The sequence below is a fragment of the Anolis sagrei genome, chromosome 2, assembly GCF_037176765.1.
Source record: "Anolis sagrei isolate rAnoSag1 chromosome 2, rAnoSag1.mat, whole genome shotgun sequence".
Taxonomy (NCBI): Eukaryota; Metazoa; Chordata; class Lepidosauria; order Squamata; family Dactyloidae; genus Anolis; species Anolis sagrei.
In genome coordinates, this window is record NC_090022.1 from 25,576,375 (window position 1) to 25,591,397 (window position 15,023).

Here is a 15,023-nt window from a genome sequence, read left to right on the forward strand (position 1 = left end):
TAGTATAATAATAAATAGTATCCTGCTGCTGCATTTTGGAAGAGTGGTGAAAGGACAAGGAAAGTGATCAAATGGCCCTCCAATGTAGTCCACTGATAAGTCCAATGTAGAGGTTATTCTTATTGATTCCCTCCCAAACTCCCTCCTCCCATACAAAACACTTGTCAATTTGTAAAATAAAGACTCCCTGACATTTGATGAGATGTGACTGGCCAGTCTTTAAAACACAGGCCAATAGATGCATCTGTTTTTAAAAATTATTTATTAGAATATTTACATCCTATTCTTTATTGGAGGATTTCTGGGTAGTGTATAATACCTCTTCTTTGATATAAGAAATCTAAATTTTACTTTGTTGTTGTTCATTCGTTCAGTCGTCTCCGACTCTTCGTGACCTCATGGACCAGCCCACGCCAGAGCTCCCTGTCGGCCGTCACCACCCCCAGCTCCTTCAAGGTCAGTGCAGTCACTTCAAGGATGCCATCCATCCATCTTGCCCTTGGGCGGCCCCTCTTCTTTTTGCCTTCCACTTTCCCCAGCATCATTGTCTTCTCTAGGCTTTGCTGTCTCCTCATGATGTGGCCAAAGGACTTCAACTTTGTCTCTAGTATCCTTCCCTCCAGTGAGCAGTCAGGCTTTATTTCCTGGAGGATGGACTGGTTGGATCTTCTCGTAGTCCAAGGCACTCTCAGAACTTTCCTCCAACACCACAGCTCGAAAGCATCTATTTTCCTTCGCTAAGCCTTCCCTAAGGTCCAGCTCTCGCATTCGTAGGTGACTACAGGGAATACCATGGCTTTGACAAGGTGGATCTTTGTTGCCAGTCTGATGTCTCTACTCTTTACGATTTTATCGAGACTGGACATTGCTCTCCTCCCAAGAAGTAAGCGTCTTCTGATTTCCTGGCCACAGTCTGCATCTGCAGTAATCTTTGCGCCTATAAATACAAAGTTTGTCATGGCCTCCACGTTTTCTCCCTCTATTTCCCAGTTGCCATAATCTTGTTTTTTTTTATGTTTAGCTGCAACCCAATTTAATTTTACTTAGATGTAAGAAATCTAAGCCTTCTATGGGTGGAGCCATGGTGGTGCAATGAGTTAAACCCTTGTACTGCTGAACTCCTGACTTGAAGGTTGCGAATAAATAGGTACCGCTTTGGCAGGAAAAGGTAAAGAGAAGCTCCAAGCGATCTTGTCGGCCACACAACCAGGAGGTGACAATGCAGGTTCCTCAGCTTGAAAATGGAGAAAAGCACTTCCCCAGAGCCATTGATGAGCACCCCCTCCAGAAGCGAGAAATTAAAGGAGAAGCCTCTGCCTTTGTTTGTATTTGTGTATCTCATTGTTTATGATTGTAAAAGCATTGAATGTTTGCCTATGTATGTAAATGCTGTAATCCGCTGTGATTCCCCTAGGGGACAAGGGCGGAATATAAAGTTTATTATTATTATTATTATTATTATTATTATTATTATTATTATTCTGCTTGAAGATATAACCTGTCCCAAGACAAACAGAGACTATCCCTTTGTCTGAGACTAACCATAAACTCTATATCCGGGCCCAGACTCTCCACACTGCCCTAGAGTAGCCCCAATGTAGTCCCAATGTACCTGGCAAACAAAAGGGAAGAGCTCCTTGCTAATGTGAAGGCCATCCAGCCCAAGTGGGAAGACAGATGCCTGAGCCAAGGCGCAGCCCACAGCTGTCATGTTGTTGAGGTATGGCTGTGAGTTCTGGATGTATCTGTAAATGATAGAAATAATCATCATTGGGGTGATGCAGGGTGCAGAGTTGCATCTCAAAAGGTCCACACCTAGCTGCCATCAATTCCCAAGCCACCATAATCAAAAGAATGAGTTATTCTGTCTCAAAACTAAGATTTTTTTTAAAAAAAAGCTATCATGCAGTCAGCGGCAAAAAGAGGAGACTGGTATTGCCTTTTCACAGAGCTCAGAAAAGTTACTTCCTTGGACTATAGCTCACATAAACTGCCAAGTGATAGGGCCACTGACTGTGCTACCTAGGTGTGAGGGTGGGGATAGAATCAGAGAGTTGGAAGAGACCTCATGGGCCATCCAGTCCAACCCCCTGCCAAGATGCAGGAAAATTGCATTCAAAGCACCCCCAACAGATGGCCATCCAGCCTCTGTTTAAAAGCTTCCAAAGAAGGAGCCTCCACCACACTCTGAGGCAGAGTTCCACTGCTGAACAGCTCTCACAGTCAGGAAGTTCTTCCTAATGTTCAGGTGGAATCTTCTTCCTTGTAGTTTGAAGCCATTGTTCCGCATCCTAGTCTCCAGGGCAGCAGAAAACAAGCTTGCTCCCTCCTCCCTATGACTTCCTCTCACATATTTTTACATGGCTATCTCCTCTCAGCATTCTCTTCTGCAGGCTAAACATGCCAAGCTCTTGAAGCTGCTCCTCATAGGGCTTGTTCTCCAGACCCTTGATCATTTTTGTCGCCCTCCTGAGGACACTTTCCAGCTTGTCAATATCTCTCTTAATTGTGGTGCCCAGAACTGGACACAATATTCCAGGTGTGGTCTGACCAAGTCAGAATAGAGAGGTAGCATGACTTCCCTGGCTCTAGACACTAGACTCCTATTGATGCAGGCCAACATCCCATTGGCTTTTTTTGCCGCCGCATCACATTGTCGGCTTATGTTTAACTTGTTGTCCACGAGGACTCCAAGATCTTTTTCACAGATACTGCTCTCAAGCCATGTGTCCCCCATTCTGTATCTTTGCATTTCATTTTTTCTGCCCAAGTGGAGTATCTTGTATTTGTCACTGCTGAACTTCATTTTGTTAGTTTTGGCCCATTTCTCTAATCTGTTCCGATCGTTTTGAATTTTGCTCCTGTACTCTGGAGTATTGGTGATTCCTCCCAATTTGGTGTCGTTTGCAAACTTGATGATGATGCCTTCTAAGCCTTCATCTAAGTCATTGATAAAGATGTTGAACAGGACCGGGCCCAGGACACAACCCTGTGGCTGTTATGATTTTTCCATGCTCTGTCTTTTCATAAGGACACAAGATGAGAATAAGGAGAAAACAGAGCCTCAAAATGTTCCAGCGGAAATCATGGGACTAATAAGCAGCATCCAGCATGTTTAGGATGTTACCTTATACTAAGTATAGCATTGTATCATCCACTCTAGCCTTGGGATTTTTACAACTAGGGATAGGTCACCTGCAGCTGTCTATTAATTGCTACACTACAATTCTTCTCATCACTGTCCATGGGCCAAGCAGTTATCAATATAGCAAGGTGGTGTGTGGTTCCCTACAACAGCTTCACACTGATTGGCAGTTGCGGCTCAGGGTTTACGATGGGATTCACTCTCAGTCCAACTGGGAGATTTCAGAAAATGAACTCAGCATCACCCACCTGACATGCCCATTGTAGATGTTGAAGGCCAGACAGATGATGGCCAAAAGGATACCTATGCTGGATAGCACCGAAACTGAAATGTAGAGCTTCTGGGAGAGGTACCGGAAGGTAGTGATGATCTTTGTGTAGTCAGCAGGTGGGGAACCCCCTGCAGGATATGAGGGAAAGGAGAAGAAAAATAAACTTGACAGGTTATTTGCTGCACATGCTTTTCTATCAGTTAGATCAGGAAGATTACACTATGTAACAAAATCTGGCAAATTTTCTGTTCCTGAGAAAAGTGTTATTTCCTGTTTAATTGCGTGGTAGTTACTTTGAAAGTAGCTGTTATATACCAGAAACTTCGTTTTTGTGCCTGCCACAAACTATGAGATAGGAGATATTCATTGAAAAGCAATAGCAAAATATGTTGCAGGATGTCCTGCAGAAACAAAGATTTTGCAGTTTAATGAACCTTTAAAATGTCTTTATGATAGAACTAATTAGGAAATTACATTTTAACCCAGGAACCAAAAATGGTGTTATATAGTGCTATACTGGGCCTTCTGGTGGTGCAGCAGGTTAAACCGCTAGACTGCTGAACTTGCTGACTGAAATATTGGTGGTTCAAATCGAGGGAGTGGGGTGAGCTCCGGCTGTTAGGCTCAGCTTCTGCCAACCTAGCAGTCTGAAAACATGCAAATGTGAGTAGACCAATAGGAACCTCCTTGGCAGGAAAGTAAGAACACTCCATGCAGTCATGCTGGCCACATGACCTTGGAGGTGTCTACGGACAACGCCGGCTCTTTGGTTTAGAACTGGAGATGAGCAGCACCCCCCAGACTTGGACACGATTAGACTTAATGTCAGGGGAAACCTTTACCTTTTAGTATTATATTTATAACTTTTCTTTGCATGCTCGCTCTTTTATTCCTATAAGAATCAAGACTGATCTATCTTAGACACTTTCAGCTATCAAAGCCATCACACATGTGTTTTATTTATTTAATGCACAGTCCGCTTTTCTCCCAAGTTGATATTCAAGGTGATTTTTTGTTTGGCCATCAAGCTGAATGGGTCTGCAAGAGTTGTTGTGCCTCACCACTCCTTCTTGATCTGTTATATATCTGATTCCAACCCCCTACCCAATGTGTATGGAACAGTTGGTATGATCATCATATAACAGGAGTTGAGGCATTACCAGTACATTCATGCAACTACCAGCTACCTTGCCTACAAACTTCTAGGGGTGGCAATTTTACCATATGATGGTTGGTTATGGAAACTCTACATACAGAACGGAAGCAGATCTCCCACAGGCTTCATGTGTGGCATTCCCTTCTTCCCCTTTGCTTTCCTCATACTCTGTCCCTCTCCATATCACTTGAAAGCATACTATTCCTTTCTTTGCTAATATAATTTTAAGAAAAAGCACCACTGAAATAAGACAAACCAGCCTGGATCAGGCCAGAGTCCAACACTGATCACACATTGTCCAATCAATTAACTTTGGGAAGCCCACCAGCAGGACACAAATGACATACAGAGATAAATACTGCTGCTTCTGATAGTATAGGTGATATACAGCTACCTTGAGCAATGGCCATAGATGGGCCTACTCTTAGTGAATTTATCAGATCCCCTTTAAAATCACGTAGATCAGTGGTTCTCAATCTGTGGGTCCCTGGGTGTTTTGGCCTATAACTCCCAGTTTACCAGCTGTTAGGATTTAAGGGAGTTGAAAACCAAAACATTTGGGGACCCACAGGTTGAGAACCACTGATTTAGATTTTCACACAGGAAAGACCTGGGATTTGTTTCTAGGAACCTCATTGATATCAAAATCCATTGATGATCAAGTCCTCTAATATACAATGATGCAATATAACATAGTCCCTTAAACTATTGTCATCCTTTGGGATTTTTTTGGCTGGGGGGGCGGGGGGAGGCTGATGGTTGACTCTATGGATACAGAATCTGTGGCTACAGTGGGCTGACTGTATCCTATGGCAATTAATTCAACAACTAAACTATGCATGGTATGATGTAGGACTTCCTCAAGCTTCAACTAATCACTGAATTGTCAACCATCAATTGAGAACCAATGCTCCATATCTTGGGCTTTTGGAATGATAGTGCAGTGCAATAACAGATTTGGAACATGTGCAATGATTACGGAACATCTTTGGACTATGGATGGCGTGATTTATATTGAATGTAATGTTTTTAAATGTTTTAAATGCTTAATATGTATTAATTTTAATGTTACTGGAAAATAAAAAAATAATTTTAATGTTACTGGACTGGATATGGTGCAGCTGCTTGGAAGTCAGCTGCATTAAAATCACTACTGACCGAGACATGAGTTCGAAGCCAGCCCGGGTTGGAGTGAGCTTCCAACCATTTGTCTAACTTGCTGTCGACCTTTGCAGCCTGAAAGACAGTTGCATCTGTAAGTAGGAAATTCTGGTACCGCTTATGCGGGGAGGCTAATTTAACTAATTTATGACGCCATAAAACTCTCCAGCAGGGTGCAAAAGAATGAGGAAGTACTCTATCGGTGTCACAAGTGGATGGTGAAGCGACAACTCCCCCATTGGCCAGAATTCAAAAAGCATACCCTCATGAAACTGAAAAGTTAAATAGCTTCTGTGTCTCTGCCTATATATGTTGTGTGTCTATGCATATGTGCATTGCGATCCACCCTGAGTCCCCTGTGGGCTGAGAAGGGCAGAATATAAATGCTGTAAATAAATAAATAAAAATAAATACATTGTGTGTGTTTTAAGCCACCTTGAGTCCCCCAGGTGGTAGAGAAAGGTGGGGTATAAATTGGGTAAATAATATCAGGGAAAGGAAAGATCTGTGAGTCCCAGACCTGCTGCTGTTCACTTAAAAACAACAATTTTAAACCTTTTTTAAAACACTGGAAGTTTTCTAGGAAACACTACCCACTGAATCTAGAATCTTCTGGATGCAAAGTTGTGCTCTTTCTATTGAGCTATAGGCCCAATTGTCAAATAAATGGTCCCTCTTGAGCTATAATCCCTTTCTCCTAATGGGTATCATGCTTGCCCTTCCCTGCAAAAAGGAGCCCCTCTATGTCTCTTACCGATCCATTTTTCATTGCCATACCAGGAGAGGTTATCCTTGGTGCTGTCATAATACCCAATCTTCTTATAGATGCCATCTGTTGATAGAAGAAGAAGGTACTTGAGATAATGGATTGTGTATGAAAATAAATTGAACTATAGGACCAATAGCGGGCAAAGATAGTTCCGGATGTTCTCACAGATCTTTGGAATTCCAATTAACAATCCCAATAATTTTACAATGGCACAAACACAATTATTCCAATCCTTACCCAAAATCATAATTCTGACATTGAAGACAGCTTGGGGAACACAGAACATGTGTGTGGAAGTACTATAAGTCCCACTCCAAACTGGGATTCACAATCAATTTCTCTGAAAGAACTGTTGAATTCTAAATGTGTTTTGTTAAACTCGACCCCAGGTATTAGATCCCAGAGGAACATTTTTAAAAGATCTTTCAAATCTGAACTTATCCATTCCTCTACTTTGTTGTTGGTGTTTGTTGTCAAGCTGAATTTGATTTATAGCAACCCTATAAATGGGAGACTGCTAAGACTCCTGGTGATTATACAGATCGGTTTGGGTCCTGCATGGCTTGTGGTGATGGAGACACAGCAGGGAGGAGGGATGAAAATGAGTACCTTTCATGCACATGTAATAGCAGCACAGAAATCACTCTTATTAAATGCTCTCTATGACATGCCAACCCTATGAATGACAGATATGAACTAATGTCTGTCACGGGCCAGGGTCTACAAGCTAGAGTTGGACAGACAATCCAGCTCTAGTTTGTAGACTCTAACCCATGACTTCTTTTACCGAATCAGTCCATCTGTAATGTGGTTTCCCTTTTTTCCTACAGGTTTCCACTTAGTTAGACATTACATTTTCCAATATGTTGTATCCTTTTGTGATATGTCCTAACTACAGCAGCTTTATTATGGAGCCCCCAGTGGCTCAGTGGGTTAAACACTTGTGCTGGCAGGACTGAAGACTGACAGGTCAGAGTTTCAAATCTGGGGAAAGCACGGATTAGCTCCCTCTGTCAGCTCCAGCTTCCCAAGAGGGGACACGAGAGAAGCCTCCCATAAGGATGGTAAAACAACATCTTGCAGATGGTCAATTCTCTCACACCAGAAGTGACTTGCAGTTCCCCAAGTTGCTCCTGACTCAAAAAAGCAGCCTTATTGTTGTTGTTGTGTGCCTCCAGGTTGTTTCCAATGTAAGGCGATGCTAAGGCAAACCCATCACAGTATTAGGCAAGGTTTGAACAAAGGGGGTTTGCCATTGCCACCTTATGAAGTTGAGAGACTGTGATTCACCTAAGGTTCATTTATGACTGAATGGAGATCCAAACTCTTGTCTCTAGAGCAGTGGTTCTCAACCTGTGGGTCCCTTGGTGTTTGGCCCAAAACTCCCATAAATTCCAGCCAGTTTACCAGCTGTTATGATTTCTGGGAGCTGAGGGCCAAAACATCTGGGGACCCATAGGTTGAGAACCACTGTTCTAGAGTCATAGTCTAATGTTCAGACTACCACACAATGTTGCCTTAGTTTAGTTATTTTGACTTTAGTTCTTTCTCTTGTACCCACTTATTTGTCTTTTGGGAATTCCATGTTATCTGTAGAGCTCTCCCACATTACCACATTTCAACTGAGCTGATTCACACTCCCTTTTGGTCTTCCCGTCAGCCTCCTTCACTTCCAGCTTTCATAACCAATATGTAGAGAGCAGAAATACCATGGAATGTCTGAGACTTACTTTGGGCATTCAGTGATATTCCTGCTGTACTAAAGGACCAATGTTTCAAACTATTAAGCTTAATAGCTTTGTACTATTGGCAATGTAAGTGGGTAGGAATAACTATATATCAGGGCAGATGTTGGTAATTCAGGGCGGGGGGGAGGTAAAAAAAGTCCCATTGTGGCAGCACCATCAGCTCCTACTGAAACAAAAGAAGCTGCTTAACTTTCACTCATCCCATCTAAATCAGGCATATCTCGGCTGTTCCAAAACATAGGTTTTTATGTCCTAACCCACTCAAACTCTTTTTAAGGTTTTCAAAGATTCTGGGGACTGCAAAAAGAAGAAGGAATAAATAAACCCATGTGTTCTGCCTCATATAGCATGTTATACATGGCTGTTGTTTATTCGTTCAGTCGCTTCCAACTCTTCGTGACCTCGTGGACCAGCCCATGCCAGAGCCAGCTCCTTCAAGGTCAAGCCAGTCACTTCAAGGATCCCATCCATCCATCTTGCCCTTGGTCGGCCCCTCTTCCTTTTTCCTTCCATTTTCCACAGCATCATTGGCTTCTCCAAGCTTTCCTGTCTTCTCATGATGTGGCCAAAGTATTTCATCTTTGCCTCTAATATCCTTCCCTCCAGTGAGCATCCGGGTATTATTTCCTGAAGTATGGACTGGTTGGATCTTCTTGCGGTCCAAGGCGCGCTCAGAATTTTCCTACAGCACCACAGTTCAAAAGTGTCTGTCTTCCTTCGCTCAGCCTTCCTTACTGTCCATCTCTTGCATCCATAGGTTACTACAGGGAACACCATTGCTTTAACTATGTGGATCTTTGTTGCCAGTGTGATGTCTCTACTCTTTGCTATTTTATCGAGATTGGTCATTGCTCCCTTCCCAAGAAGTAAACGTCTTGTTATACATGGTACAGTATGGTTAGTTTGCACTAGAGACTCAAAGTGTAAAGCAGCATCTATCGAATCAGAGCCCTATAGATGACATCACACACACATAAACCATCAGGCATTAGAATAAAGAGCTGCCTAGAAAAATGGGGCTAGAAGAGAAATTGAACTAGGACATCCACACAATACTGACGTTTGCTCACCCTGTAGCTGCTCAATGAGGGTCCAGGCCATACGAGAGCCACTGGCATCAAAAACGACATGGCCCTGCAGAGAAAAGGGAAGGTGCATGAATATGAAGACAACAAAATGCATCTATACAGAAGAGCATTGTAACTTGGATCCTCCGCCATTCTCTTCTGGTTATATTTTGTAAAAGGCTGGACTTTTCGACGAATCCAACACGAAGATGAGAAGGTAATATTGGAAGGCATGTGTGAAACAGGCCTTCACAATGGTAAGATAAAAGGAGCCACTGGTTGAGCAATGGGTTAAATCCTTGTGCCAGCAGGACTGCTGACTGAAAGGTTGGTGGTTCGATTCTGGGGAGTGGGGTGAGCTCCCTCTGTCAGCTCCAACATCTCATGCAGGGACATGAGAGAAGCCTTTCACAGGATGGTGAAAGATCTGGGCTGTCCCCTGGGAAATGTTCTTGCAGATGGCCAATTCTCTCACACCAGAAGCAACTTGCAGTTTCTCAAATCGCTCCTGACATGAAAAAAAATATGGTAAGATCAGAAGTGAGAAAGCCATGGCCAGCTTAACCTCTGCAATTCTGTTTAATATTTCTGGCTCTCTCTCATGGGGCAGACATGTGAGAAGATCATGAACATCTCAGCTTTCATAAAAAAACAAACACTCAAAAACAAGAGCCAGTAGTTCAAGATCTAGCCATCAGTTTTATGAGGACAGGTCTGAAAATATTCGAGCACTCTCAGCCAAAAACCCCTCGAGTACCATCTATCCGTCATCCATCACTTGATTTATATGCGGTGGGACTCAATGCATTTTAGTCACAGACTTGGGAAGCTGGGGTTTTATACTCGACGATTGATCTACGGTCTCATTGTTTGTTGTTTCCCATATATTCTGTGCTGGCATATGTCTTCCCATTTTTTTCTTTGTTTCCTGCTACTGCAGTGCTTCTTGAAAGCCTATCTGAAATTAAAACAGTAGGCTTGGAATGGGAATGTAAATTCACCCACTTTAAGAAGCAAAAATAGGCATATTTTGCATTTTTATAATGCTGCTTTGCAGATCGAGGCTCTTGAGCTCAGAATATAAACAGACTTGCCTGTAGGGAAGCTGTATCTCAAACATTCAGTGCCTGCACTCTGGAAATCAGATGCAGAGAGGCACTTACCGAGACACCTTCAAAGGCTGAAGAGTTGAGTGCCCTGTAGATCTCATCGGTAATAGTCCTGTTGTTGTAATTGAAGTCTTCAAGGCGCAGCCCCTTCTTCACCAACTCAGCCGAAGTCTTGTTAAGGGCAAGAGCCAATGCCCAGATGGCATCGTAAGCCAGCGGGGCCTCTTGAAAGCCGCCGGTTTCTTCTGGAGATTTTTCTACCCGCTTCGTCAGCTTATCAATGAACTCTTGTGATGTCTGAAGGTAGTAACAGTGAGAGAGATAAAATTATAATACACAATACATAAATTATTGGTGCAGGTGGAAAATTCATTGCCCCTTTTTTGATGTTTAGAATTCTACTTTACTGCATTTGCAAGAGTCAAGGAAACATTCCTACGAGAGAAACAAAAGGACGTGAAAGCCTTACAATACAATTCAGAATAGAAGGCTGCCTTTGAGAGTCATTGTATTCTGTTATATAATGGAGTGCAAAAGCAACCAATGTTCAGATTTTAAAATGGGAGAGGGAGAGAAAGCAGCAATATAAAATTCCTTCAGAAGTACAGCCTTTGTTGTTTAAAAAGCATGTGGGGGTGTCTCTATTTTCGCTTTGCCTGAATATTTTACGTGCTATTAATTAAAATATTTATATACCAAAATGTTGAAAGCCTGACAGAAAAGGTGCCTCTTTCCCACCTTTCTCAAAACAGGTTTTATTGTGCTTTCCACTGTTCTAAATGAATGTTTTTTAAAGTGAGAAGTGTTTTAATGCTTTTTAAATTTTAGTTACATTAATAGGAGCCGCGGTGGCGCAATGGGTTAAACCCTTGTGCAGGCAGGAATCTGCGGAGTGGGGTGAGCTCCTGTCTGTCAGCTCCAGCTTCCCATGCGGGGACATGAGAAAAACCACCCACAGGATCGTAAAAAATCTGGACTCCCCTGCGCAATGTCTCTGAAGACGACCAATTCTCTCACACCAGAAGCAACTTGCAGTTTCTCAAGTCATTTCTGACATGATTTTAAAAAGCCACATTAATATATGGTATAAGCAGTTTAACATCCCAGGTGAGGATAAAGTGCAACATAACTAATAAATCAACACCATTAGAAAGTCAGCTTTCCTCAGCTCCTCAGGAAAGTGGATTCCTGAGATTTAATTACACTGCTCAACACACATTTTGGTGCCTCAAATGTTAGATCTGTTTCTGGGTATATTTGTCCTGATGATTCCAAAAATTGCTCCAAATTAACCCTATCAACTCTAGTTTTTCAGATACAAAACATATGCCATACACTAGTCACCATATGCTCACCCATAGAAAACCAGGATATCTAAGCAACTAGAGCTGATGCAGTCTATCCAATGCAGTTTTCAGAATCAGTGCCCCAAATAAACCCAGGAACAGACTTAAAAACCAGACATCAATATATTTTTTGTTGGACTGTGTTATTGTATAGAGGAAAATATAGGACAATTATTGTTCAATTTCCGAGTTTCACATTTGGAAATATGGCACATACATGACATCCTGGCAACAAGTGAGTGACTCTACTAATTTTTATGCAGGGTTGTTTTAGCTGTAGTATTAGTTCGAGTTCATTGTATTATATATATTTTGTCAGAATATAAATAAAGGGTATTATTATTTTACTGACACAAAAACACAGTATGTCACAGCAAACAAGATCTATATGCAGGATTTTGTATCACAAAATCACAAGTTGAACACTACCCAAGTGTTTAGGACTGTGTGATGTATTTTTGAATGATGCGTGCAGATCCAAGTAAGGTGGCCTTTTGCAGTTGACAGATCATGATTTTGTCAATATTTATTGTTTCCAAATGCCGGCTGAGATCTTTTGGCATGGTACCCAGTGTGCTGATGACCACTGGGACCAACTGTATTGGTTTATGCCAAAGCCTTTGCAATTCAATTTTGAAGTCTTGATAACGGCTGAGTTTTTCCTGTTGTTTTTCATCAATTTGACTGTTACCTGATATGGTGACATCAATAATCCAAACTTTTTTCTTTTCCAAAATTGTGATGTCTGGTGTATTGTGTTCCAAAACTGTTCACTTTCTGCTACCTTTGTAGGTTTATGTTATTATTATTATTATTATTATTATTATTATTATTATTGAAATTAACTATTCAGAGTTACAATGATACAATGTCCCTTGACTCTTTTAAATCTGCCTCACCATATTGGAAATGCTGCGGGTATTCTCTGGGTTCAGCATGACGATCTCGGTGGTAAAATGCCCCTCCACTGCCTCTCGCATTTCTTCCTCTGTGCAGTTAATGTTTGAATCCTTGATTCGGAACCAATTGTCAGCATACCAGCCAATCAGGAACCAGACATACTTCTTCCCAAACAAGCGCTCCTTGTAGACCTGTCCCCAGAGCCACAAAACAGGAAAGGAGACTTAATAATACATAGAGAAAGTCCATCACAGCAATGCACACAGCTTGCTTATCTAGCCACAGATTCTAGGATTGGTGCTGTAGTCAGTCAGCTACAAATACTTCTACTTAGGGTGCCTATATGCAGTAAAATTAATACAGTATGACAACACATTCACTACCATGGCTTAAATATATTCAGTCCTAGGAGTTGTTTTGTGATGCACAAGTGCTTTGGCAGAGAAAGCTCAAGATCTTGTAAATCTACAACTCCCACAATTTCATAGTCTTGAGATACGGCAGTAAAAGTGGTGTCAAACTACATTATTTCTATGATGTAGATCAGGCATGGGCAAACTTCAGCCATCCAGACATTTTGGACTTCAACTCCCAGAAATCTCCGTCAGCTAACTGGCTGTTAGGAACTGTGGGAGTTGAAGTTCAGAAAATCTGAAAGGTCAAGGTTTGCCCATGCCTGGTGTAGATGCACCCTCAGTTACTAAGTTTCTCATCTTAACTGTACCTACTCCCCCCATGACCTTGGAAGCACACTCTTGCCCGTCCCTTCAGTCTCCTTGCTATTTTCTACTCCATTGCATTGCTCAGGTGCATGCTTCGAAGCTACTCAGTACTCCTGTGGCACAATGGGTTAAACCCTTGTGCTGGCAGGTTGCTGACCGAAAGGTCGGCGGCTCAAATCCGGGGAGCAGGGTGAGCTCCCTTCTGTCAGCTCCAGCTTCTCATGCAGGGACATGAGAGAAGCCTCTCACAGGATGGTAAAACATCCGAGCATCCCCTGGGCAGCATCCTTGCAGACGGCCAATTCTCTCACACCCAAAGGGACTTTCAGTTTCTCAAGTTACTCCTGACATGAAAAAGTACAGTAAACTTCCATTTACTTTGGCTGTGTTTTTGGAGTAACAACTCCACTGATCAATATGCAATATGAACAAATGTTTGGTCATTAGATTATTTCTCTCATTGCTGCTTCTCACTTAGAACAAAAGTTGGGGGGGGGGGGATTTTTTTTGTCCATAAAGCTTTAGAGAAGAATTTAGACAGTTGGCATGGTGCAGTGGCATGAGTGTTGGACTAGGAGCCCTGGAGACATCAAGGCTTGAATTCCACACAACCATGGAAACCTATTGGGTGACATTAGACATGTCACACTCTCTTAGCATAATTAATGTAGATTGCTACCACTTTAACTGCCATTGCTTAATGCTATGGAACCCTGGGAGTTGTTGTTTTACAACATGGCAGTTAAAGCAATGTCAAGCTGCATTATTCCAACAGTGTAGATGCCTCCTCAGTCTCCAAGGAAGGCAATGGCAACCCCACTCTGAAAACAAATCTTACCAAGATTGAGTGCCATAAGAGGAAATGATTTGAAGGCACACAACAACAGCAGCAGCAATGAAGGCGCCCATGATGGAAGCCAATTTTTATTTTGTATTCATATTTCTATCACTCTTTTTCAGTGAATTAAAAATGGAGTACATGGCTCCGGTGCTTCTCTTTACACTTCCAACAATCTTGTAAGGGAGATCAGCTACAGAATGACTAACTATAGTCACTTCATTTAAATTGGTAGAGATCAAAACATGGATTTTCCCAGGCCCATTTCAATATACTCACTATCATGCCACAATGGTGATGTTTTATGTATAACGACCTCTAAATACAGTAGAGTCTCACTTCTCCAACATAAACGGGCCAGAAGAATGTTGGATAAGCAAAAATGTTGGATAATAAGGAGGGATTAAGGAAAAGTCTATTAAAGGTCAAATTATATTATGATTTTACAAATTAAGCACCAAAACATCATGTTTTACAACAAATCAACAGAAAAAGCATTTCAATACATGGTAACATTATGTAGTAATTACTGTATTTACGAATTTAGCACCAAAACATTGCAATGTATTGAAACAGCTGTGGATCCAGAGGGGAGGCTGGATAATATAGAACGCTGGATGAGTGAAGGTTGGATAAGTGAGACTCTACTGTATAAGGAATTATGGAGGCGCTGTTGGAATATTAGGTACCCCAAAGGAGTACTCACTTCACAGAAGACTTTTCGTGCCTCTGTTTCGTAAAACAGTCCAACGATGATGCGAGCATCCTGCCGCTGTAAGAGGAAAAAAAGT

The 15,023-nt window shown here is 41.9% G+C and overlaps 1 protein-coding gene across 1 annotated transcript in view; it reads right to left on the minus strand.

Annotated features, from left to right (window-relative positions):
• The window catches only part of GABBR1 (gamma-aminobutyric acid type B receptor subunit 1), a 301,061-nt gene that overhangs the window by 14,030 nt on the left and 272,008 nt on the right, over positions 1-15,023 (minus strand). The window contains exons 11-17 of the mRNA XM_060759261.2: positions 14,939-15,004; positions 12,672-12,863; positions 10,481-10,723; positions 9,321-9,384; positions 6,488-6,565; positions 3,394-3,544; positions 1,613-1,745 (exon numbers count right to left, since the gene is read on the minus strand). Of these exons, the coding sequence (XP_060615244.2) occupies positions 1,613-1,745; positions 3,394-3,544; positions 6,488-6,565; positions 9,321-9,384; positions 10,481-10,723; positions 12,672-12,863; positions 14,939-15,004 (927 nt within the window). The remainder of the gene's footprint in view (positions 1-1,612; positions 1,746-3,393; positions 3,545-6,487; positions 6,566-9,320; positions 9,385-10,480; positions 10,724-12,671; positions 12,864-14,938; positions 15,005-15,023) is intronic.